The sequence below is a fragment of the Tympanuchus pallidicinctus genome, unplaced genomic scaffold (genome assembly GCF_026119805.1).
Source record: "Tympanuchus pallidicinctus isolate F22 unplaced genomic scaffold, pur_lepc_1.0 scaffold5, whole genome shotgun sequence".
NCBI lineage: Eukaryota > Metazoa > Chordata > Aves > Galliformes > Phasianidae > Tympanuchus > Tympanuchus pallidicinctus.
The window spans coordinates 64,730,939-64,758,483 of record NW_026294769.1 but is presented as its reverse complement, the minus strand read 5'-3'; the positions used below and the strand labels follow the sequence as shown (position 1 = coordinate 64,758,483).

Here is a 27,545-nt window from a genome sequence, read left to right as displayed (position 1 = left end):
CTGAAGGTGGAGCCAGCATACATAACTTATCATAGAACGGCTTGAGTTGGAAGGGACCTCAAGGATCAGCAAGCTCCAACCCTCATATCTAATACTAGACCAGGCTGCCCAGGGCCCCATCCCACCTGGCCTTGAACACCTCCAGGGAGGGGGCATCCACAGCCTCTCTGGGCAGCCTGTTGCAGCACCTCACCACTCTCTCTGTAAAGAACTTCCCCCTGACATCCAACCTAAATCTTCCCTCCCTCAACTTAAAACATTTTTCTCTTGTCCTGCCATTATCTACCCACATAAAGAGTTATGCTTTCCCTTCTTGAGGCTAAGTACAGGGTACAGGAGAGACTACACGAAAAAGAGTTTTCCCTTGATAAAACTGCATTTCTGCAAGAATGCATGTATATGAGAAAGATATTTTAATAACATTGGGTGGTCTTGAGCACTACAATGACAGAGTGACATTTTACTGCTGTGCACAAACTACTGCACATGAAGGATTCTGCACATGGTTTTACCTACGGCAGTTTATTTGTAAACAATTGTTACATGTGCCAATAATTTAATTGAACACAGACTGTACATTTCAATGTATAATGTTAAGAATGTCACACCAGAAGAATTCAACTGTATTCAGTTACAGCCATACTTTAAAAACCTTCGAAATACAAACCATCAAGAATACTGTACAAGCAAAAGGAAGATCTGAGAACAATGGTGGAAAAGAAAAAAAGAAAAACAAGAAATAATATATCATGATCAGAAATCTGAGAACAAATAACACACACTTTCTAGTTGGCTCTTGAAGCTCTCCATGTACACTCATCTGGAATAACCACTACTTGGGTTGTGCCAGAGCACAAAGCCAACTTCTCAAGTTAAAAATTGATGTTGTGAAGACAAACTTCAAACAACTTGCAATGTTATAATGCGTGAGATTTTTCATCGACTTTCAATAAAACTGCCTGAAAAAAAGAAACTGATTTCATTAGACTTTATTTGCGATACGATATAAAATAGATTCTTTTGGTATGAAGATCTTGGAGACCTTATTTTTTACACCACATTTAAAACAAAAATCACATACTTTGAGTCTCTGGACCATCCCAAGCACTGGAGCCGTAGTAGAGTTTCAGGTATTTTGTGGACTTCTTTGGTTGCAATCTATTCAGTAAACTTCAAATATGAAGACTTGAACATTCAAGCTCTAAACTAGTGTTGAAGCTCCTAAATTATAGTAGTTTGATTTCTAAGAATTGCCAATATATCTGGAATTTTCACCATTAACAGCAAGATTTGTGGGTATTAAACAACTCTGAAGAGCAGACTATTTTTATTTAGAACCTAGTAACATCCTTCACTCAGTAACACTGAAGAGTAGGCAGTGAGGAGAACAGAAAATTTAATCCATTCTTAGACTTTCACACAGCAGATTAACTTGTACTGTCATCAATTCTGTGCTTGTATAGACATTGTGCATGGCAAAATTTAATACAGTATGCCAAACTAGCTCATCTATTACAGTTCACTGTAGCACTGAAAGTATTGTCTATGGTACTGAAAGTGTAAATCATCATCTACTGCTTAGTTCCCCTACAGCTCGATTTTGAATTAATCTTCACATAACAACTCACAGTAAACCTATATTCTCTGCAATTTCTAGCAGACTGACATTCAGTTCCTCTTCAATTCCTTTGAGGGAAAAACAACTTAAAAAAAGACTATGAAAAAATAAGCACTTCCAGTACAAAAGTAACTGTAGTGTAAATAATTTTCTGTAATCTAGCTCTGTAATTCATGCAGAACACTAAATTCAGTTGATGTTGGTAAAATACATAACACAACAGATGTAAAAATATACATAAAAAGAAAAGAGCAGCAATGAGCAAACTGTAGTACTACAGACTTCCAGTTCTTAAAGCACACGTCCCACACTTACACATCAGGAATGTATATAATGCCAAGGAGAAAATAAAGGGACTTTCACAGTGTCAGCTGCAGTCGCTGCATTATTCTATTGTGGTACATTTTCCCTTTTCAAACTTGTTATATGTTTTCTTACAGCTACAAAGAACAGGATACAAACCCAAACGTTGTCATTTTTCTCCTTGTTATTTTCCAGCATCATCAACGCCACAGATTCTTGGTCCATTACGTAACGCAGGCTAGTAAAGACAGGATGGTTGTCCTATTTTGACATTATTTATAGCAAGGCAGTTCCAGCAAAGAAGAGAGCTGGCAGAGTTCTTAGTCACCTGGATGCTTTAGTATTCCACATCTCATTTCCTTGTGTGCTAAAAGGAACACACTTTTATTTAAGCTGGAAAGAAGTTGTTAATGCCCAATATAAACAAAATGAAATCAATATCATCCCCTACAAATAGAGCCAGAACATTATTTTAGATGAAACAGTGCGCTGTTAACGTTTGTCAGAACGAACAGCTAATGGTTGAAAAGAAAATAGGTTCAGAGAAGTCTCTGCCTACACAACTTCTGCTGCTATCTTCCTTTGCTAAGGACAGTCATGAAAAAAATTAAGAGATCTTCTCTTTCAAATATTAACCAACAGAACATATCTAGTTATCTACCTTGAAGTCAACTTACAACGTCAAGAGATTTCTCACAGCAATCATCAGCAATGTCAGATAACAAGGTGGAACCAACTCCCAGCGTGTCCCAAATCTCCATCTCCCCTTTTCATACAGAGTAAGACAAATCCGTTATTATAAAGAACTCTACAGAGAGGGCCAACCCCTTCAGCCTTCCCACAATTCCACATCTTCACTGAATTTTACCAGAGATGAAAGCACACCATCCATCTTCAAAATGGCCTTAGTCATCAACAGGGCTTAAAGCCGGCTCTAACATAGACCCTGAAAGCATCAAATTTCCTACTGTGCTGATCTGTCAAGGCCACAGTATTAGGGTGAACTTCATAATTCAACAATTCTTAATGCTCCGTATCACCATGATACATTTTTTAAACAGTTGGTATCACTGAGCTTTTAGAGGAAGAGCCAAATCTCCTACCTTTATACAGAAAGGCTTTCAGTATTACAGTACAAAACTAAACAGAATTTATGTCTGAGTAACGAACATAGAAAACTACTATTGCAATTCTGTGGTGACGGCATAGAAATTTAACAATCATCAGAAAGCCTACAAACAGCATGGTTAGTTATAAAAGAAAGATTGTCTCAAGATAAAAATAGTGCTGACAGCTAAAAAGCTCTCTGTTGCAGCAAGATACGCAGTAATGAGTAACAAGTTCTAGACAGTTTAAGCAATTCCCCAATACTGCAACACAGCACGTTTTTGTAACACTACTTTTACATGGGTTATGCTGCAGCAACAGTACACTTCTTAGTGGTTGGCACTATAAAATAACCATAATAGAAGAAAGGCATAGAGTGATCAATGTGTGAGAATCTCTATTTGACCTGTTCCTTAGAAGTGGTTGAAATAAAAACCGAGGAAGGGGACCGTCCATTCCATTCAGATAATACACCTTCTTTGAACATGAGATTCTTGGCAGGAAGTGGAACACCCATATCTGCAGAAGTTGGCTGCAAAATTGAACTTGAACAACCAGCATCATGGAGCTGATCCAGTGTTGAAGTACTTTCCTAAAAACAAAAATTAGAAAACTGTCTTAAAAGCAAGAGAAATAATGAAGGATTTAATAGGTAGAATATAACAAGCTATTCCAATCAGCAAAATTAGTATTCCTGAAGTGTGCTTAATCCAAATCATTATGCAAGTAAAAGTAGAACAAAGGAAGGCATGAAATAGGCACACAGTTGCCTCGGTTACATCTGTGTGCACATATTTATGTTCCAAGAAGCCTTCATGGAGGGCTGAGACTTAAAAATTAAGGGAAGATCTAGTGAAGTGAATATGCAGCTGTGAAATCTTCAGGACAGCTCTCACATCAGTCTGAGTGTGTTAAGCACTGCCACAATCTCATACGGTGCTAGGAGGTGTATATAGATATATTCAGAAGCACTGACTTGATCATAGTATGAGTAGACATATTTCCCATAAGTTTGGTTGCTCAGCTTAAAAAAGTAACTTCAGTATTTTTCCCCTCCCTGTACAGATAATCATCGGTATAAAAAGTGCATCCCAGAGACAGACTCTAAAAGGTTAGGAAGAAGGCACTTGAGACTTGGATGGTTTCAATGGCTTCAAACTTCTGGAAACCTCCAACATTCTCAAGAAGAAAGGGTTTCAGGATCACACCATCTGTAACACTACCTAGGAAAAGTAACCTGCAAGTTTCTTGCTGTACTGAAAGGATAGAATTTTAGACAAATGTATCAAAGCATAAGCAACTAAGTAGATTCCATGTCATATGTGGACACATCTTGCTAGCATGTATTTCCATGCAGAACCATAGGAGGCTGTGGAGCAAGCATTTCTCCTCTCTTGCTACACAAGGTCCCCCTTTCTGCCCTTGCCCTTCCCCCAGCATCTGTACTTTACACATTTATACTCATTCATCATCAGGGAAGGGTAGAATTTGAATTTTACAGCACTTAATGCAGTGGCCACTTACAGGAGGGTAAGAAAAGAACAAAAAGAAAAAAACAAACAAAAAACAAACACCACACACACGTTCCTATTCAGCAAGGAATAACAAAGGAGAGCAAAGAACATCACATAGCAGAATTATTTACTTGTTGGTTACTCCTCCTTACCTGGAATGAATGAACAAAATTAAGGACCTGCAAGGACAGCTTTCTACTGGAATGTAACAGTTTTTGAAGGCTGTAAAAAGTGAAAGAGAAGAATTTATGTACAAATACAGAAAATCAAAATACATGCCAGAAATTCCCAACCTTCCAAGGTGCCCCAATTTAATCTAGTAAAGAATTATCACGGTAAACTGCTCAAAAATTTCTTTTGTAGTACCAGGCATTACATGACAAAATAAAAAGCTTTCAGACAGGAAGCTTGACAATAACATTAGCACTGATGAGGTACTCAAATCATCACATGTGCTTGTGAATCCAACCAGCTAAATGCTGTTTTCCTGATCTATTGTGTTAAAATGGAAATACTACAGTTGAAAAAAAATATTATTTCACATAAAATACATTAATAAATTAGACTGTAATATGTTTTCTTCTTATAAAGAACATTATTGTGGATTTCAGAAGCAGGTAAGTGATACACTGTTAAAAGCTGCTACAATAAAATCCGTAAGCTATGTTTTCAAGCAGCCTTTTATTTAGCTTCCAGAACCACATCCTGGAGAAAAACAAACAAACAAACAAAGAAAACCAAAGTACATTGCTGGGTGAATAATCTTTCATAAAGAAAAGCTACTGTCAAAAGCAGAAGTTATCTTGATCATAAGGCAGCACTAAGCTTAGGAAATAAAATGCCAAAATCAAAGAAAATTTCTATCAAAACCAAATGCATTTTACATCCAATCACTATTAAGAGAGTTTTTTTGGTGTTTTTTTTTTTTTTGGGGGGGGGGGGGGGGGGGGTCAGGTGGTGAAGAAAAGAAGTCTGTGGTAGGCCAGGAAGGCATGCTAAACTTTCCTTATGTTCACATAGCTTCCAAAAAGAATTTATTTTCTACCTTGCAAGAACAAAGTGAAAAGTAAGCCTACTCTTTTTTTTTTTTCTTTTTTTTTCCAGTGGCCTAAGGTTCACTAGGCATTAACATTACAGTTGGTACCCTTGAGTCAAAAAAGCTTGACACCATCACCTTACACACTTCAATTAGGATCGCTATGAAACTTAAACTGGTTCTGGTCCATTTGTCATCAAGCTGTAGATACCCAAATCGTTTTGCAGGAACTGTGGACATAACACAACTATTAAACCTGCATCTGGTAAAATAAAGCTCACCTTTCTTTTCTACATAATCCATGAGTGGCAATTTTTCTGCAGACTTTCTGATTCAACTCAGAGCTGAAGAGAGGAATGCCAAAGCATAATTCCAGAGGAACCCAATCCAGTTCTGATGTGGGTACTAAAGACAAAAAAAAAAAAAAAGAGACAGCAAATATTGATCCCAGACCCAATTCTGTCAGGTCAAATCCATTCTCTCAGATCTAAAGGACAATTCATGCTTTTCTGAGGCAGCTCATTTACTCAACTGCTCAAAGATCTAAGAGAATCTGAATTCTTATTAGATAGGGAATGTTTAGTACAAAACATTTGTCATAGTTTTACCTTCAAGGCTTTGCTTGATTGCAGAATCCATTGATGTTTCTTCTATTACCATCTCAAATGACTCTGTACTCCCGTTTACATCAGATCCTGATGCTAGATCAGCATCCCCTGGAGGTAAAATAATCCTTACATAAACATTTAGATGAGTATATGTTTAATTACCAACTGATGTAAGGAACTTCACACAAGTTTTGCCCAAAAGCTATACAGGAAAGCTGCTCTGAAAATAATGCCTCCTATTTTATTACGTTGGCCCACATCATCAGAGGCAGATGTTGGTGATTCAGCAGAGTTGAATCTTCACACCCACATTCTGTTAATTTTGTAGCATTACAGCAGATGGCAGCAGAGGAACAGTCTGACAAAGCAATGTCTGACATGAAAGTACATATGAAGCAATGGTGTGGGATTGAACCCCTATATGAGTAAAAAATGGCACCCATTGATGTTTATAGATTCCTTCTGAATGTTTACAGAGGCCAAACAGTGGATGTGAGCACAGTGAGGTGGTGAGTGGTGCATTACAGCAGTGACAACAATGCATTACATCCTCTGCTGCAGATTTTTACATGGGCAGCATGCAGGCTCTTGCTGATCACTGTCAAAAATACATAGCTAATGGTGGTGATTATGTTGAAAAAACAAAAAACAAAACAAAACAAACAAAAAAAAAACCACCAGTGTTTTATAGCTAAAAATGTTCTCTATCACATAGTGCTATCATGGTCTTTGTTTCCATGGAAATAAATAGGAGGTACTACTTTTGGAGCAACCTACATAACTATTAAACTGGAAGAAATATTACAGAGAAATATAGAGTCTTACTGATCTTAGGACTTTAGAGCTACTTAGGGATCTTCAGCACACTTACAAAAGATTAAGTTCTGGCATATGAAAACAGCACAACTTACATTTTAATGTTTTGAAATGATTTCTTCCCCCTTCTGCCAGTTATTTTAGTCCAATGATTTTCAGTTTGTATTTGCTAATTTAGGCTCAACGGGCAATTAGGAAGTAAGCCTACTGACAGCAGATTTAAATGGGGTTTCTCTCTATATTGGATGATATCCAACACAGACTGGGAGAGCTGGGGCTCTTCAGCCTGGAGAAGAGAAGGCTCCAAGGGGACCCTGTAGCAGCCTTCCAGTATCTGGAAGGGATCTTATAAGAAAGCTGAGGAGGAACTTTTTAGAAGGGCAGGTAGCAGCAAAATGAGGGGAAATGTTTTTAAGCTGGCAGAGGGTAGATTTAGACTAGATATTAGGAAGAAAGTCTTCACTGTGGGGATGCTGAGACACTGGAACAGGTTGCCCAGTGAGGCTGTGGATGCCCCCTCCCTGGAAGCATTCAAGGCCAGGCTGGATGGGGCTGTGAGCAACCTGGTCTAGAGGGAGGTGTCCCTGCCTATAGCAGGAGGTTGGAACTAGGTGATCATAATGGTCCCTTTCAACCCAAACCATTCTGTGATACCATATCATGCAGAAATCCACATTGAGTTTAATCCTTTGCTCAACTTTGCTGAAGTAACTGTAAATTAACAGAACACACACACACACAAAAAAAATACTGATAACTAACCTCTTCCATCAGAAGCATCACTCAGCTTCCTGTTAGCTTGTCGACTTGTAGGATTCAGCATAGTGACATAGCCACAAAAATGCTGCAAGTCTACCTTGTTTCTCAATATCTTTAAAGCTGAATGAATGCCCATGTTCACACGAGAGAAGTCTAGAAGAAAGGAAACACACCTCCCAGTTTACTTTAGCGAAAACCTCCTCCAAAGCCATATAGTTCATGTCTAGTCAAACTGGCTTTTATCTAGATTTTTTTTTGTCTCCATACTGCTACAGATTAGCGATAATATGGGAGGACGTGGGGTAACACTGAAGAAGACAGCTGTCGATGGCTAGGTTCAGCTAAGAAAAAACAACATCCAACTCTCTCAGTGTCACAGTCTCGTAAGAAAAATCCAATACAAGAACTTCCACAGATCTGATATTCTGAAGAATTATAGAACAGTACTAGAGGGCAACAAGGAGTTTCAACATTGACTTCTTAATCCTAGATTTTTTTGAGTTTACAAGCAGACATACCAGAGGGAACATACATAAAAGGCAATCCATTTTGAGCATAATAAAAATTAGACTATGAAATTAGCTTTATTTCTAGTAGCCTAAATAATACTAGGTTTCATATCTGCAAATCTGCAGTTTTCCTCAAACTCTAAGCTAGAAAGCTTATGGCCAATCCAAAGCCTCCTGTCACCAAGGAGTACATCAGAAAGTTAATTTCTGCTTTTTAAACTCAGTTGTACTAGGAAGAAGTATTATTTTTGCAACTTTGCTGCACAAGGTAGCATTCAATATGGTGGCACAAAGTTTACATTATATAAAGTTACCTCCCTGCTGCTCAGCTTCATCAAATGGAAAAGGTATATGCACAGTTTCTCCCATTCCATGCATACCATGCCCCTGAACATCAAGAAAATCACATTAGGCACCAAAAAAAATGTACTCATCAGCTTAGCTTAGTCCTAATCATGCTCTTTTTTTAAAGGCCACCAGTCACATTGGTGAAACAAACATAGAAACATTTCTATATTAACGCTCTCAAAATAAATAGATTGAATAAGATACCCATCCTCTTCCCCCTAAAATGCACGTGAATGAAGATAATTAGTTAAGCTTCATTGAAGAGGAGCAGTTTCTTGAATAATTCATACTGTCAGTTACCTTATACATCACTAACATCCAAAAGACTCATGGATTATTCATTTTCATTTCAGTTTACTATACCCTCAAAGCTTCTATAAATCCTCATCTCATTTTCATTGAGCAAAATTCTTAATATTTGCTCATAATGCAATAATGCATATTACATATGCATCGACAGTCTTTATCCCCTCTAAACCACACCAGCAATGGCTAAAGTTAAACATTTTTCAGCTCCCAACAAAAGCATAGGTCTCCTACATTCTTAATCTACTCTTTGATGCAACAGTTTTACCCAAAATTATATATGTATATATATAATATACATACGTATATATGTTTTCATCATTTACAGAAGGTATTCCATACCTGAATTAGAACAGCTGAATGCGTTAAAGCATCATTCAACATTGTGAGCACATTTGAAGTAGGAACCACTCCTGGGTCGTGACCCCAAGATGTTATAAGTAAGCGATCATAACCCTAGAAGACAGAAGGTTATGTACAGCAGTAATGGACTATCCAAGCACAAAGTGAAATGCTGCAGTTAGGCTAATAGCATGCTGCTACAATTCTGAAGTTACTGCAGATTACAACTCTATAGCATTATACTTTCTACCAAGGATCACTCATGCTCACATTTCTGGTAAGGACAGAAGTTTGCCAATCTCAAAGTTAAGATGGTAGTTTGAGTAGAATGTATCTGTCAACCGTCCCTATAGGACTAGGTGGGCCTCGCAGCAGTCTAACAAATATGAGATGAAAATAATTCCAAATAAATCTAAATGCTAACACTGTCAAAAGAAAGCAACAATATATATCAATCCCAGAGTAGCCATCCAAAGGGAAGGGACAGGAAGGCAAAAACACTGACAAACTTCCAGATTTCAAGACTGAAAATGTCTGTAGGAGTTTCAGAAATGTCTCAACAGTTTCTCAAGATGACATAGCAAAATAAAAGCAGGAGAGAAGCATTTGCATCAGTACAGAGAAGGGCTCCAACAAGTTAGTGATAATGTAGGACATGAAATCAAACAGTAGAGGAAAAACAGACCCATCAGCTCTCTGAAAACACAGGTCACTTTGGAAATGTTCCAAGGCAACTACACTGAATGTTTTTTATTAATGAAAATACATCACTTATTTACCATCAGTTTAAGTTACTGACAAAGTTTCAGTCAAGCTCTTAGAAGCCTTATGGAATGCTTTCTGCTGTGTATGTCTTGGTTCATTCAATCCTTTTATTTTAAAACAAGTCATAGAAATAGAAGTAAAGGACATGAAGAGGAAGAGAAGATATATGAAAGAGGCTGGAGGAATGGAATCTACATCTACAAATCCAAGAGCCAGAGATAACTGCTTATGTGGGTACTAAGAATACGCATTGCTCTCTGAACACCTCCACACTACTGCAGTATGCTCAGCTCAAGTGTCTATCTGAATTAAGAGTTGCAAATTGTAGAGATCACCCTCCGATTATAAATATGAACAAGACTACTTTGTGAACCTTGCTGTAATCAGTGAGACACAAACACTGCTATGTGTCTGATGTGTGTCGATTAAAGTTAATAGAAACCACAATTTTTTGGTTCTGCCAAGTTTAAAAGTTGCCATGTCACTCCCAGCTAGGTTTGCCAAGGCTACCAAATACCTAACAATACTCCTTCATGGGACACAAGTCCCTCTGAGGGCCAGAACAGGAAAAAGCAGCATCTGAAGTCTTTCAAGCTTGAACTGGACATACCAAGAGCTGGGAATGTTCAACCTGGAGCAAAGAAGGCTCCAAGGAGACCTGATAGCAGGCTTTCAATATCTAAAGGGAAGTTATAAGAAAGGACACAGACACTTCAGCAGGGCCTGTTGTGCTATGACAATGGGAAGTGATTTCAAACTAAAAGAGTGGAGATAAAGACTGAATATAAGAAAGAAGTTGGTTTGTTTTTTTTTTTACATTAAGAGTATAGGAATAGGCTGTTCAGAGAGGTGGTAGATGCTCCTGGAAACATCCGAGGTTGGGCAGGACAGGACTTTGAGCAACCTGCTCTAGCTGTAGGTGTCCCTGTTCATAGCAGAGGAGTTGGATTAGATGACCTCCAAGAGTTCCTTCCAACTCAAACGACTATGATTTTATACTACATAAAACTTGTTCCTAGGAAAGCTACAATAGCTACTTGATTATACCTCAGATTACAACTGTGTGTGAATTCTTTAGTACACAGCACATCTTTGAAACATTAAGAGAAGGGAGAGAAAAATCAATCTGTACTTATACTACCTGAAAAATATCTGGAAGTTTTCGAAGACGTGTTCCTTTAGAGAGCAATAGAGAGGGTGGTCCTTGTCCAGTTATGTGGTAAATATACAGTTTGAACCAAACTGAACTGACTTCTGGTATTGCAGGTCCAATATGCTGAAGAGATTATTCAGAAAAAAAAAAATAGAGCCTGTTATTGCAATTCTTACATGTACAGATATAATTTAATAATTGATAGTTTTAAAGAAACATAAAGCTAGTTCTGCAGCATAGGAAGGAGTACAAAAATGTGTTAATTCACTAAGGAGAGATGATATTTGTAGTGGGGCTGGAACTACATGATCTTAAAGGTACCTTCTAACCCCAACTATTTTATTATCCCATGATATTCTAGGTACTTTCTCTCTTGATAGTAATTTATATCAGCACAAGTTCAAGAAGAAAAAAACCTGTGGTTAACCCTACTTGAAAGGTACATTGCTCATAACACATTTTACTCAATAAATATTTTTTTAAGAGTAATTGTAACACTATATAATGTATTTATAGTATTTATGTATTTATATTAGAATGTAATAACTACAGCTCTTCAGAAGAGACACACAGCAGACATGCACAAAAACAAAGCTACAAAACTATTTCTATTACTACATACTGTTTTTTCCCCTAGTATTTTTTCACCTGGGGTGTACAGCTACTAATAGGTCGAATTTCATTGGTGAGTGGTGCCATGGAAACCAGTAGGGTATAATTTTTGTTGAGAACTCTACTGCAGGTAGCTGGATCCAAGCCAAGCAAACTCTCACATCGTAAGAGATCCAAGGGAAATCCTGTGATGAGAATGTAAGATTCTTAATTATTTGGAATGGAACATAAAAGCTAAAGCATGATTTCAGATTTTCCATTCCGCCCTCTAAGCCATTAATACAGTATTTTCCAAAACAAAGTTTTAAGTTACATACAGACTTATTCAAGTTAATCCCAGTAATTTCAGCAGTTCAAGTAATACAGGATTCCCTGGCAGAGTTACAACTTTGTCCTCACTGACTAACCGATCCCAGAAAAGCAAAGCACATTATTACAATTACACACATTTACTAAAAGAAAAGTTAAGCAAGATTTTACAAATATTTATCTTCATTAGAAAGAATACACTCATTTTCCTAGTACAGAAAATGTTTTGTTTTGTTTTTAAATAGAAAATTCCACTTGAATAAAAGGATTACTTCCCTTATTACAGCCTTCAGAAGCACACAATATAAAACCAAACCCTTCCTCAATTTCAGCTCGTCTTGCCACCATTACCATTAAGCATAATCTTTGGACATTAAGCCCAAGCCTGTGCACCAAATCTGTCATTCAACAAAACTCAGTACCACAAACTCAAAGGATGAAGCAATGTTTTTTTGGGTTCAGAATACTTTCAATCAAACAAGGCACTGATTGCCTTCTGATACAGCTGAGTACATGGCAGATAAGTAAAAACACACAAAATATTTCCTCAGAACAGTTCACAGTACCGTTAGTTGGTTGGTCAGGCTGTACAGCTTGTGCCCCTAAGTCTTTATTATGCCGTAAAAACAGTATTGTGTTTCTCAGTGTAAGTGCGTGATCAAAGTATCGCTGTGCCTCCCCTTCACCTGTGCTTTGAACCTAAACAAGAAGCAAAATAAAGGCACATAGATGGCATATTGTTTGCACAAGCATTAATAACGCAATAGGAAAAAAATCAACAAGTTATCATTTGAAAGGTTTTTACTGCATAACAACCCCGAAGGTTATACACAGCAACTGTTAAATGAAAAGCGAGCCTTTGTCACGTTAGTCAAATTGTCAAAAAGGACATAAGGACATCTATAAATCTGAATCATGCCTCAGTTTTCAAGCAAAAAGATTTAAATTTCCAGCACTCCTGACTGGTGTAAAAGAATGCTGCAATTAACAGCACAGCCCTCTGATGTAATTCTGAAGTTGTCCTTCTAGAATTATCTTTAAAAGGTGGATTAGTTAAACATACTAGAATATAACAGCCAAGTTTTTCTAAAAAAACGATATGCAGATTTTCAAAAATATTGCAAATCACTTTTTAGTAAGATGTTATTTAACAAACAAGCCATAACACAGATGCATGTACACACAGACCTGGGTAAATGTAGTTCTTTAATTCAATCTGCTTACCAGACATTCTACACGTTCACATACATGCATAGTATGTTCCACAAAGCCCCTTGCAGCATGGATACTGTCAATAATCAACAATTAACTGAAGCACTTAGGTTTGGTATGATGAGGAGCATTCATATCACTCTATTGTTAAACGAGGCTCTTAGAGCAGACTTACAAAATGAAAATACTGAAGGCTTTTTGTCCCTTTACACTAGTGCTGAGAAAACATTCGGCCACACATGCAACAGATTACCTTCTCCAGCTCCACCAAGAAACTGTCAAGGGACTCATCTGACAGTTTCCCTACTTCAAACATAGTGACCGCATGACTTTTCAAGTTCTGGAATAATAAAACAAAACTGTTTTAGTTCTTTGAAAAGAGAACAGGCAAGCAAAAATGTTATTAAGCAAGTGTTTCTTAGCCACAACAATGTAAGTTTTAAAAATAATTATAGCTGTGTTATATGGAAGTAAAACATCTTCAAACTCTACATGTTGAGTCTTAGTGTAATACACTGAACAATTTGGACATACTGGTGAAAGATTTCCCATCATTAGAAAGGCAGTGAGGGTAGAATCAAACAGGAAGGCAATACGCTTTGTGTGTCCGCTGGACAGATTCAGGCTGCTCACACTGGCTGTTTCAGCTAATAAAGAACAAGGAAAAAAGAACAAACAAACATGATTACATTTAATTTAAAAACGAAAACATCAAGTCATACAACTATTTAAAATAATCAAAAAGCCTTAGTTAATGTCACGCTGAGTGCAACAGAATTCCCTGATCAGTGCTGAATAATCAACGTTGATCATTCATGTATTGGTATCTTGGCATCAGCTAATATTGATAACATAGATGAGCAAAATACCTTACGTTCTAACAATGAGGCTGAATAAACCAAGACTTAGACATCACCTCCCCCCAGTATAATTTATTAAAAAAAAAAAAAAAACCCACAGATTTTACATTTCATTTGTTTATAAACCCCTTTACAGCCTACAGTGCTATAAAGTAATTGTTCCTAATGTATTAGATTCATTGGTCATGCTAACCTGGATCATCTTGACTGTTTGTGTCTGTATCTGTGGCTGAAGACCCAGCTTCCTGTACAGGACTTCTGTTTTCCCCACTGTCCCACGAAAGCAGCATCTTCTGAGGATCCAAAGTACTCCTATTAACGTGAATTAAAATCCACAACTATCAGTCACTGCAGCACCAGAGAAATATTTTTGCCTTCCAGTGCTAGTATTCCATGCACAGGCATGTCCAACACATTCCTTTCAATGTTTCTGAGCCCTAAATCAGTCCAGCTTGATGGCTCTCAGAGTCCTGCTTTTGCTTCAGCATAAAAGTTTACTCGGTGGGTTGAAAAATACCAGGTTTTGAATAACAGAACTGAAAAAAAAGTGATCAAATCACCACTGTTCAAGAAAAATCCAATGAACAGTCTTCTTCCTTTTGTTCTCACATTCTGAATTAGCATTAATGATAACTGTTTTTTTAGGTTTTTGTTGTTTTGTTTTTTTTTCTTCTCCTTTAAGTGGCTTAAGAGAAACTGAATTCAATGAAGTACCTGACAATGCTTAGATCATGTAAACTGGCACTCCAACTTGGAGAACCCTTTGCTTTCTATTATCAGGATTTTATACAGATAAATGTAGATTAAGAGTGTCTACGACTGTACTACTAGACAACCTCACAGCAAGTAAGCAAGCTTTACTACATAATCACATGAAGCAGTACCAACAGGCATCATCTCTGTACCAGCACAGTAAGAGCTGTTGTTTCCTCCCCAGTGGCTTCAGAACCAACTCACACTTGTCTGCTTCAAAAGTAATGAAGCACTTAAAAGTCAAAAAGCCACCACTGAGTAATGGCAACAGAAGTAGTATTTAAAGGGCACATTACCACCCCTAATCCTCAGATTAGAGAGATAATCAAGTATTCATGTCACTACACACACACACACACACACACACACACACACACACACACACACACACATTAGAAAGCCAAGTGAAATTAGAAGTCAAAAAAAGGAATCAAATCTAAAAAGGAATCAAAATAAAAAAGGAATCAAATCTAGCTTTCTCTTCAAAGAGAAATGCACTTCGTAAAAGAACACTTACTTCAGTCTGTTCACTGAAGGAACATTCTTCCACGATGGATGAAGGTTATCCAAGTTTATGACTTGGCCTTTTTTATGAGCAAAGCCTAATCGACAATACATGGACACAGCATTCTGAAGAAACACACAAAAATTACACAAACATAATAAGGAATTGCAACATAAAACCCCTCCACCAAGCCAACCTGCAAGACTGAGATTTTCACATCAAATAACAAAGTGCAACACACATACCTTTACTAAAGATAAGTCAATCTCCAGGACATTTGCAAGCTAAAAAGAAAAAAAAGAAAAGTCAACAATGCAAAATTAATAATGCAGAGTAATCTACAATTTTTGGGCTTTGGCATTTTTTGCTGGTTTTGTCTCTTTATTTCTTAATACAGACTGTAATGGTAGAAGCAATTTTGTCTTGACCAAAAGCAACAGGGAAAAAAATGGGACGAAGTCTCATGATCGTTCCACTTTAACGCATGCAAAAGAAATATGAGGTTATCTTCTACTGTATAATTTTTAGGTTAATCATGTATATTGTAAGACAGAAGAAAATAAAATCTATGTGTGTTCATAAGGTATATTTCAGGTACTTTTTCCCCACACGTTTGAGAATGAGACCTTATTAAAAAAGAATTAGAACCATAAATATTTATGCAAAAGTTAGGTTCCTACTTTAAGACAACACCCTGCATGTTTTCACAATCAGAAATTTTTACTTTTATTTTTTCTTAATTCACACTAGCAAAACAGAACCAATATAGTTGGGACAGAAGGAAAACAGACTCCCATTCTAACCAGTACAGAATAAACTGCATAAATTATTCCCATGTAATTCACTCCAGCTGATGGAGTTGCTTCACTGAATGTGCATCTTACTGCAGAACTAATGAAGTTGTATTCAATACTAGGGAAACCTATTTATCTCAAACTCTGCAAGTCAGACAATACTTATAAAACTCCCTGATAGCTATCCATACTTCTGCCTTAAGTATTTCACCTGCGTGCTTTGGGCCCTTTCATGGTTTTCCCATCACCAAGACACAAGGTGAGTTTTACTTACCTCTGCCACATTAGTGTGTTCATCTATTGAAACAAAAATCTTGTACAGGAGTGTTTCAAAATAATCACCTTGCACTCTGTTCATCACAAAACCTTCAAGTGGTGGCACTGAAAAGAATTACTTGCATGATTACAACTTGGTAATTTTCTTTTTTAAACTGAAACTGCATAAAACAGAAACTAAAGTAACACAGTGGTGCCTGTATTACCATTTTACAATGGTATCTGTATTACTCAAGTTTCAAAGAATAAAAACCTAAAGGGAGTTTATATGACACTAAAATTTCTCCTAACCCTTAAGAAAATAACGGTTGCCAAAATTTTTTTAGTATTAAAAAAACCCACTCTGCTTTGCATCACTGTCTTTCAGACTCCTGCTCATCCACTACAGATAATTTCTAGCCACTCAGCCCATAAAACAGTTTTCTAACGCCAACAGAGAGTAAATTGTGAAAGAAAAAAGTGAGTGGGGGTTGAGGCATGACAACAACAACAACAACAAAGTCACCCTTCTTCCACCCTGGGCTCCACCTCTCCACCCTTTGGGAGCAGCCAAAGCTAGTATTTCTTGAATTTAGAGGGCATTTGCTTAATTGATCTCTACTACAGTAACAACATGGAGTTCTGCATGGGCAGGTTTCAACAGTGTGTGTCTTTACACAACTCAGAAACCCTTGAGACTTAGCACAGCACGAACTGTTCAAAGGCAGCCATGCACTGCACTAGTTTAAGCTCCTACCTAGTGCCCAGACACAGTGCGCTGCTGTAATTGAGGTGACAAAACAAAGGATGATGGAACTGATATCTATTAAATACAATTTTTAAAAAGCTGAGTCAAATAAAAAGAAAAAGCTGTATAGGAATGAAAAACTCAAGCCTTTTTAGCACAGCAGCTACATTTCTTTACATTGTGATTCCTTTCCATTACAGATGTACAGGAAGGTACCTATGTCGTACTGTGGATCTTTAAAACCATCAACTTACCTAGATATTTATATCAAAAGATATGAATTCAAATTGAAGAAAGTCCTACGTACTATTTAAAACCAATGTCTTTATAACAACTGAAATAAATCCAAGAAAATGCAGGTTTATACTACAAAAATATTTACTTGCCTGCTATACAGCTGTCATCAGATATTGGTACATCAAGGTAAATAAATCCCTTGTTATACAAGCCTGTATAAATTAAAGCAAATCATTGGAGAAAAAGCATTTTGCAGAGTCCTAATGATACAAGTAGACTTTCCCATCAGTTCAGTTCAGAATGTAAAGCAGTATTTCCTATTAGCTTATACAACATTATTTTGCAGTACACAATCAATAAACCACATCCAACATTCAGCAGGTGTTATCCTATAACAGAGCTCTTTACTTGAAGTTTGATGCAATATACCTGGAGCTTTACAATTACTTCCCTCAACACTTTCTGAGTCATCGTGTGCTTTTCCAGAGGTCTCATCACCCTACCAATTGCTTTCAGTAGAAAGAGCTGTGGCTCTTCAGCCTGGAGAAGAGAAAGCTCAGAGGAGACCTGATGGCAGCCTTCCACTACCTGGAAAGGGACCGACAGGAAAGCTGGAGAGGGACTTTTCATAAGGGCAGGGAACAACAGGATGAGGAGAAATGGTTTTAAACTGGAAGCAGTCTAGATTTAGACTAGATATCAGGAAGAAAGTCTCTACTGAGGGTGGTGAGACACTGGAACAGGTTGTGTTCACAGCAAGGCTGTGGATGCCCCCTCCCTGGAAGCATCCAAGGCCAGTCTGGATGGGGCTGTGAGCAACTTGGTCTAGAGGTAGATGTCCCTGCCTAAAGAAGGGGGTTGGAACTAGATGATCTTAAAAGTCCCTTTCAAACCAAATCATTCTTCAATGCTATGATTTACAGAGTTCTCAAAGATGATTTGTCAATGAATTCGTGCTCCCTTGATTAATACAATTTGTCTGTAACACTGGAGTAGGAAGAAGCACACAGTTTTCATTAACATTTGCAGACATTTGAGGTAGACAACCTCTTAGACTCAAGTTTAATTTTTTGATAGTGTTCAAATAGTAGAAAATTTCAAAACCCTTTCTTTGAAAAACAAATAGTTAAGTTCTAGCTCCCAGCAATTTTTATTTATTGTCATTTTTTAGTTTCTCTCATTCTCATATACCCTCTGTTCCCTCTTGAGCTCCTACTATCAGTTTCTAAAAAAGGAATGTGTTAAATTACATGAAATAATATCAGAGCAACACCTCCTAACATCTCACTGTTAAATTATTCACAAAATTTAAGACTGCAGCCTGTACAAGCTCTTGAGTATTTCCCTCCACATCCTCCCAAACTTTAGCTATCTTCAATTCTTTTATACCTAAGTTTTCAGACAACACTCTCTGAATTTACTGAGCAATATCTACACACAGAAAAGGAATGCCAATTAAACACTTACTGTGAACTACATTGAAGTCCAGTGAACCAGCAAGCTGAGGACCTGAATCAATTATCTTATCAATAGCAGACTTTTCCGATGTAGTGCAAATCTAAGTAAATAAATCTGCGTTAGTCTGTTGCAGAAATGAGTCTATGCAACTCGAATAATACTGCTAAAATAATAACAACAAAAAAAAAAAAACATGAACATTTCACATTCAGATAAGTCACAGGTAATACAAAAACACAGAAAGTAACCATGTTCTTCATTAAAATGCTTGCACTGAAGAATTCACCGCACTTCTTACTGAAGTTTTTACTCTTGTCCCTAAATAAAGTTACATGTGCTCTAGGAACAGTATTGAATTGCATAGGTATTTTACAGTAGCGTATATTAGCTTTGCTTTTTAAAACTTCTAAATGAAGTGTTCAAACACACAACTAGAACCATTCTAGAAAGAGGGCAATTTCAATATCAAGCAATTTCCTTCAGGTTAACTACTTTGGAATGTCAGAATGTACACAACCACTGTCCAAGATACTCCCAGTAACAGTCAAAGGAAGTTTCCATCACTGCATTGACTATGCTCCAATCTAAGGTAAAAGGTAAACCAACAGAGAAGGAATTAAATACAGATTTGGTGTACTGATGGGCAGTTGGCTGAATATGAGCCAGCAGTGTGCCCAGGTGGCCAAGAAGGCCAATGGCATCCTGGCTTGTAGCAGGAATGGTGTGGTGAGCAGGACTAGGGAAGTCATCCTGCCCCTGTACTCGGCACTGGTGAGGCCTCACCTTGAGTACTGTGTTCAGCTTTGGGCACCTCAGTACAGAAAGGACATTGAGGTGCTGGAGCAGGTCCAAAGAATGGCAACAAGGCTTGTGAAGGGCTTGGAGAATATGGCCTGCAAGGAGAGATTGAAGGAACTGGGGCTGTTCAGTCTGGGGAAAAGAAGGCTGAGGGGAGACCTTATTGCTCTCTTCCAATATCTGAAAGGTGCTTACAGCAAGAGCAGGGTTGGTCTCTTCTCACTGGTGACAGGACGAGGGGAAATGGCCTCAAGTTGTGCCAGGGTAAGTTTAGGTTGGATATCAGGAAAAACTTTTTTACATAAAGGGTTGTTAAGCACTGGAATAGATTCCCCAGGGAGGTGGTTGAGTCACCATCCCTGGATGTGTTTGAAAACCATTTGGATGTGGTGCTTATGGACATGATTTAGTGGAGGATTGTTAGTTAGGGTAGTTTGATTAGGTTGTGGTTGGACTCAATGATCTTTAAGGTCTTTTCCAATCTGAGTGATTCTATGATTCTGTAAGATCAGGAGACTGTAGCTGACTGTAGAAAAACTGTGAGAATGAAATAGGATACTGTGAAAATGAAAACAGAATGATGACAAAACATTAAGCCAGCTCACAAGTTTTTCAAGTTTCAAATGAAACAAATAGGGATACAAGGAGCAGAAATGAAGTAACAAATAAGGTCCACTAGCACTGAAGGTGAAGATTTAATCAAAACCAATATGTGAGCTAAAACATGAAATTTGAGAAGGCACATTTTGCTGCCTGTTCCCTATAAAGCACAGCAGCACACGCTTCAGTTCCCAGTTCTGCTGACACAAAGCAACCTCAGCACTGAATGTGACACAAAGCACAAAGGAGGAAGAGGGCAGAATATATCAACAAAGAATGATACCACTTCTACCAGTTCCAATCTCTATTTCCATGTCAGTTGTTATAAAAGCTCCAATCTTCAGTCAGTCTTTGTGTAGAATACACAAAGGGAAGTCTGTTTTCAGGAACCATGAGTGTATTCAACCAAAATTAGAGCTGCCAGCTGCACTTAAGTACCTTGATGTCATCCTCAGTGATGTAGCCAGACTGCACAACCCACCAAGCTTCTATGGTAATTTCCACAGGTTTCACAGGTAACAGATCACGCGCAGTTTTCCTTCTGAAAAATTTCTGCAGTGGTACAGTCCATTTGAGATAGAAATAAATAGCACTTCACACGTGCAGGCAACCATCTACCTTTATCTAATCTGATTTTTAAGTACATCATATTTAGACTGGGCACACAAATGCTATTAACCTTGCCTTTTAGTAAAGGCCCACACTTGATCAGAAACAGAATGTGCTTCCTCCTCTCTCAAATTATATGAGATTGGGTTGTAAAAAAATTATTTACACCTGATACTGTCAGATGTAATCTCCACATATATCCATATTCTGTATGTCACTAAGTTTATCTAAAGATATTAAGATCAAGTCCAAGAACAGCAAACAAGTATACAATTGGTCTACTTAAAATAAATGCAGCAGTCTTAAAATCAGTTTTAATAACACAGTTTATTTACTTTAAAAGAGCAAGATTCCATATTCTCAGTAAGAAAGATGCTATGAAAGCACAGTGAATTTCGGTACAAGAAAGAAAAACTAAAATGCACTGTTCATTTACCAGTTAAATAGCTCATTCTCCATTCTCTTCCACTGTATAGTTGCTACGTTTAAATCCACTCTATCTACTTCATATTTTGGTGGACACTCTTGTATTTGTTGATTGTTATTATGTTTTGGCTTTTTTTAAAGTAATGCTGAATATCCATTCTTTAGTCTATTTTGGTTTCAGTACTTTTTTTTTGTTGTTAAGAAACAGAAAATAATTAGCAGTATGTTACGCAGTGCTCAATCAAGTGCACATAATAGCAAACTAACAAGGCCCACAAATTTTTACCACTCCTTCCTTTCAAATCATGCTCTATAGGTGAGGGAAGAAAGAAGAAACGGAAGACAAACTTACCTTAGAAGATCTACATTGGTTCATTAGATCTATATATTGGTTTCTTCCTATACCAAGAAGTCTTAGACCTGGAAAATAATCAAAGTTTTATTTCTCTTGGAAAGGTTTAAGCTGAAGATACATAAAATCTTCTTGAAAGAATCAAACCTACTTGTAACTAATACTTTTATTTACTCCTTCTTCCCAAAATAAAAGGATACCTGGAGGAATTAAACTCAGTCCCAAATGAATTTATGAATTTGGCCAAAACCATGTCCATCTAAAAAGCCCAATCTATTCCTATTCATTTACTTTACATTCTATATATATATTTTTAAGTATCCAGTTTCTCTCAAGTCACAGAGTAGCAGGGAATAATACAACTCTTCTCTTCTGCCTTCACTCCAACAGGTAATTACAATGCTTCAAAACAAGAGAACTAAAGTTGTACCTGTTTCGATCAACAGGGTGTTTTTCTACCCTACTGCCACACCGTGCACTTGATTAGAACTCTGTAAACTAAGAATCAGAGCACAAAAGACCATGTAAGCCTTTAAGGAAGATGACTAAGATCTAGCTCTGCTCAAGTAAATCAGAATTTAATTCTTTAACTGCCAGCCTTCAACCATTAACAAATTATGAAAAGGTACTGGAAAACTACCCAGGAGCTTTAACCCACATCCTGTCTCAGTTGTCAAGGGATGATCATTCTGCCCTCCTCCAAGTTTAATATGAGCTTATGCATAACCTGCCCTTCTTTTGCCCACAACAGTCTAACAGAAAGCAAGACAGTCTACCTGGCACATTTAGGGGTATCACAAAGTGACAATCTCTTTTCTTGTAAATCTTTGTCCACTGGTGCTAATTCATAGCAGAGCCAACCGCCTTTCAGAGTTTTTCCAAAGCTTTCTGCCCAACACACACCAAAACACACAGTGGGAAAGTATCAGCTGCTCAGCTGGATGACACAACAGCCAGTAAGACTTTCCACCCAGAAGCTCAAACAAACAGGAAGGCACTACAAGCAAGGACAGAAGCTGTTTTTTACCATGCCTAGTATTACTTAAATCAGCCCAATTCCTGTGCTTATCATACAGACAGTACATTGCATGGAGAGCACACCTTCTTGAATACCACTATATAAATGCTTCTATACCTTCGTTAACACATTTGTGCTCAAGGAAATAGATGCCCCATTAATTCATTTTCAGAAGGTCCTTAACTCCAACTCACTGAAAGCAATACTGCAGATAGATAATACTTACAGTCAGCAGCAGTAAAGTTGGGTAATGAATCATAGCTTTTTTCACTGTTCATTATATCCTGAAAAAGACAAGAAAATTCAATTGCAGTAAGAATGTCATTGCTTCAGAGAAGCAAATGTAAAATTCATCCTTTAAAAAAAAAAAAACAAACATGAAATTAAATCAGAAATCTATTAAAGTCAGTACAGTAATTCTGGCTAGGATAACATTAATTTTATTCATGGTAGAAGATGTTTTGGATTTGTGATCAAAACAGTGCTGATAATACATGAGTGTCTTAGCTACTGTGGAATACTGTGCTTACACAGACTCAAGGACATCTCAGCTTCTTAGCCTGCCCCAGAGAAGGGGCGGGGGTGCACAAGAGGCTGAGAGGAGACAGAATCAGGACAGCTGACCCAAACTGTCCAAAGAGATGTTCCATATTGTATGACGATATCATATGAAGATATCATACATGGTATTCAACAACACAAGCTGCAGGAAAGGAGGAAGAGAGGAGAGAGAATGCACCAAGCTACAGCATTTGTCTTCCCAAGTAACCATTACACATGATGAGCCCCAGGAAATGGCTGAACATCTGCCTGCTGATGGGAAGCTGCCAACGAGTTCCTTATTTAGCTTTGCTTGCGTGTGCAGCTTCTGCTTAACCTATTGAACTGTCTTCATCTCAACCCACAAGTTTTCTCACCTTTACCCTTGACATTTCTCTCCCTCATCTCTCTGACATCCAAAGAAAACAAAAAGGTTGCCAGAGAGCTGACAGAAAACAGAACCATTTTAGTACTCACAGAAATAGCTTTTGATATGGTGAAATGCTATTTCTGAAGAAGAAAACAACCATACAAACACGTTGCTCTTTTCTTGTTTAGTTGGGTGTGTTGTTTTTTTTGTTTTTTCTTTTTTAAGCAAAATTCCCTTTGTATTCAATCAAAATTTTTATTTACCAAACAGAATGGGGTATATCTTTCACAAGCAGTTTGAAATGAAGAATCACAAATCTCAAGAATCAAAAGAAAGATGGGCTTAAAAACAAGTTCCACCCAACTCCACATGACAAAGTCCAGTTCTTGAAAGGTTTATGGGGGTACAAGGGTGAAAAAACAGCAGATACAAGTAGTTATCTAAAAGCTGCAATTTGTTAGCAGTTCCTACCCAAAAACAAACAAACCACCTGACATTGTCTTGCATGCATTGACATCTCTAGGACCCAATACACCATTTCTCACCATAGTTTTGCACTCACCTCCATTATGCCCGTGTAATACGAAAACGGTGTTACCCTCAGTCCTTTCACCATTATGTCAGACAAATGGTAGGGGTACAACATCAGGTGGTCACGGCTGTATTTTAACAGATCCTCGTAATATTTACGTTCATCTTTCTTGACATGCTTAACTACAAGAAAAGAAGAGAAAAAGTTGCATTGTTAGATCAAGTTCAGTCAAAAAATGTCTCAACAGAAGACTAAGAAAGACTATAACAGAGATTGACAGAAAGCTAAAAACAAGATAAAGGAAGGCTATATGGCATGTAGCATCCAGAGATTTCTATATACAATATAATTACTTTCAGAGCCATTACACATCAGAACAGAGCAGATTTACTTTGCAGGTTACCAGGAAGTGGCCCATTGAGACAACTCATGCAGGCTCTCTGGAAAATGATCTGTTAATTAGTCAAATTATTATCTACTGTAAAAGAGGACTGAATGCAGTCAGCGCAAAATAAAATGGGAGCCTGCAAACAAGCCTGGACTCAGATGTGAAGACTTCTCATGATGTTTTATCATTCAGAAGTATTTCAGGGACAGAGGGACCTTTAAACAGGACGAATTCTTACAGTTTTAGAGTAAAAACAATCTTCCACAGAGAAGATTCGGGCAGCAATTAAAAGTTAGCTGCTTTACTCACCTAAGTTATTCCGATACCGTAACTGATTGCGGATGCTGTAGAGTACAACCTGCCTTTCATATTCCCTCTGAGAGTTTCCAAGAGCCTTAAAAATAGAAAAGCCTTTTAGCTGACGTGCACAAAACCTGTTTTAGTTAAACCAGCACAAGGTGTCTCATAAGGGAGCATATGCAGGCATATGTTATTTAATGAGTCCCTCACATCATTATAGTGATAGTATCTTCAGTTCCTCTATGAGGTCAAAAGTATCTTGAGTTAAATGGGTCCCTCCACAGAAGATGGTGAATTAAATAGTGATTTCTAGATATTATTTCTTTTTCTAGAACCATTGTGACCAAAAAGGGAGCCTTTCATCTTCAAATCAAAGGTTATAAACATTCTTTTAGGTTACATGAAGCACTGAGCATTACACCAAGCATTCAGCATCTTGCAGCCTTGAAAAAGCACCTAGAATTAGTGCAGCATGAATCAGTAACTGTGAATGACACAAAGTTTCACCTATGGCACCTGAGAAGCTTATAATAAAATGAAAAAGTTCAGCTGTAATTTCCCACAAGCACGCAATCAAGTGATCTTTGGTCACAAGATTAAGGCATACAGTGCTTCACTATCCGAAAACAAGATGAAAAGAGAACTTTCAGTTAATGTTTTAAATGCCTTATTTCAAAACCAGTCCTGCAAAATCCTTCACATTATTCTTCTGCTCAACTAGAAAGTGAGCAGGTTTTCTTCGCCTGTTTCCCTCACTTGATGCCCATATTACAAAATACACTTAAATTGAAAAGTACTTTACTGAATATAGGGGATCCCTTCTACTCTGCCCTGATGAGGCTACATCTGGAATACTGTGTCCAGTTCTGTGCTCCCCTGTTCAAGATAGGGAACTGCTGAAGAGAGTCCAGCGGAGGGCCACAAAGATTATTAGAGGCTGGGAGCATTCCCATTTAAAGAGAGGCTGAGACCTGAATCTGTTCACCTCAAAGAAGAGAAGACTGAGAAGGAATCCTATCACTGCTAATAAATATCTCAAGTGTGGGAATCAAGTAGATGGAACCAGGCTCTTTTCAGCGGTGAGCAGTGACAGAATAAAGGGCAACAGTCAAAAACTGCAACACAGGAAGTTCCATATAAATATGAGGAAGAACTTCTTTATTGTAAGGGTACAGAGCACTGGAACAAGCTGCTGAGAGAGGCTGTGGAGTCTCCTTTGGAGAAATTCAAGACCCATCTGGATGCTTTCCTGTGTAACCTACTGTTCAGAACGTGCTGTAGCATGGGGGTTGGACAAGAAGACCTCCAGAGCTACCTTCCAAACTCTGCAATTCTGTGAATATACCCGACAAACAAGCACAGTACCCATGCACTGCAGAACTAAGCATCAGAGAAGAGAAATACACTCACAGACAGGATCCATAACTGACTTAACTTTGAAGTATTTTCTCCTGGTACAAAAATATTAAGGGCTACTCTAAAACTAAATACAACAGAATCCCAGAAGCTACTTTAAATAAAATAACACATTATACAATGATGTATTTTCCACCTTAATCACATAGCATGGCACTCTGCTGGGCAAGTAAATGTAATGCAACATTCACATTCCTCTGTAAGAGGAACTACCTGACACTCAATGGAGTTAACTATTCAGGGCCTGCAGTCACTACTCTTCCTCTCCATCCTTTGTGCAAGAGCAGGAGTTGCTTTCCATCCCACCCACTTCAAACAGAACTTGGCTTTGGAGCAGAGATGGATGCCTTCCTCTTGGCCTGACACACTACCTGCGCGCTGCTGTGAGGGACCTGCGAAACCCAGCACATCAAACTTTCATGAGCTGTTTTTTTTCCCCGGGCCACACAGTGCACAGCTCCCTGAGCACAGAGCAGCACTGCTCTCTGATGGCACTGGGCTGGATCAGCTTGCCCCCAAGAAAGGATATACAGATGCTCACATCTTTCTGTCTCCACAGAGATCCCAATCTGCCCAACAGCCCCCTCCCCCCGATAGGCACCACACCACTCCTATGTGCCCCCCTCCACACATACACCCCCAAACCACCCCTGCACGCTGTTCTCCCCTCATAAACACCCCAACCCTCCAGCAGAACCCCATATCCCCTTCTCCACAGGAGAGCCCAGGTCGCCCGCCCACCCCCGGTTGGCAGAGCAGGGCCGTGCCGAGCCGCCACCTCTCCCCGCGCCCAGGAGCCGAGGCTGCCCGCCCGGCGCTACCTGCTTCACGCTGGCCGGCAGCCGGGCCCAGAGGTAGTTGTGGCGGATGTGGAATTCCACGTCGATGTTCATGGCGAGGGGAGCCGAGCGCACCGCACAGCCCCACCACCGGGGGGCGCTCCAGCCCCGGGGCCCCTCTGCTCTTAACCCTCGCCGCCACCGCCACTGCCTCTTCTTGCTCCCCCGCTGCCGCTTCCGCGTCACGGCCCCGGAAGTGATCACGCATCACTTCCGGTGGACACGAAGGAGCTGCGTATGTGCGGTGTTTGAGAAGGGGTGCGGCGTTATGCGGGCTCCTGCACGGGTTCCTTTCTTTTCTTCTTTCCGTCCCTCCTTCCCTCCCTCCCCTGGCAACCGCCTGCCGTCCCTCTGTGCCAATGCTGGTGACTGCTTAACGTCAGGGCAGAATCTGGAGCAGAAAGAAGCGTTTCATGACGTGGAACAAGCA

The 27,545-nt window shown here is 38.6% G+C and overlaps 1 protein-coding gene across 1 annotated transcript; it reads right to left on the bottom strand.

The window, feature by feature from the left end:
- Window positions 1–503: 503 nt before the first annotated feature.
- On the bottom strand, window positions 504–27,309 carry FAM91A1 (family with sequence similarity 91 member A1). The gene is made up of 25 exons (XM_052703784.1): window positions 27,098–27,309; window positions 24,870–24,954; window positions 24,203–24,354; window positions 22,957–23,014; window positions 21,713–21,780; window positions 20,764–20,877; window positions 18,937–19,027; window positions 17,619–17,681; window positions 16,504–16,610; window positions 15,681–15,719; window positions 15,448–15,560; window positions 14,371–14,489; window positions 13,852–13,964; window positions 13,571–13,657; window positions 12,672–12,804; window positions 11,833–11,981; window positions 11,173–11,307; window positions 9,267–9,380; window positions 8,585–8,657; window positions 7,765–7,914; window positions 6,187–6,294; window positions 5,860–5,983; window positions 4,695–4,764; window positions 3,435–3,620; window positions 504–2,288 (listed from the first exon to the last, which is right to left on the bottom strand). The coding sequence occupies exons 1-25, from the start codon at window positions 27,167–27,169 to the stop codon at window positions 2,274–2,276; spliced, it is 2,538 nt and encodes an 845-aa protein (XP_052559744.1). The 5' UTR covers window positions 27,170–27,309; the 3' UTR covers window positions 504–2,273.
- Between the last annotated feature and the right edge of the window lie 236 nt (window positions 27,310–27,545).

What these genes read in the sequence shown, in the direction of transcription:
- FAM91A1 (XM_052703784.1), bottom strand. Translation starts at nt 27,169, where the DNA reads ATGAACATCGACGTGGAATTCCACATCCGCCACAACTACCTCTGGGCC. An exon ending in AACACACTAATGTGGCAGAG is followed by an intron (nt 15,720 to 16,503) that starts GTAAGTAAAACT and finishes TTTTCTTTTTAG; the next exon opens with CTTGCAAATGTCCTGGAGAT. An exon ending in ATTCAGCTGTTCTAATTCAG is followed by an intron (nt 8,658 to 9,266) that starts GTATGGAATACC and finishes CTTGATGTTCAG; the next exon opens with GGGCATGGTATGCATGGAAT.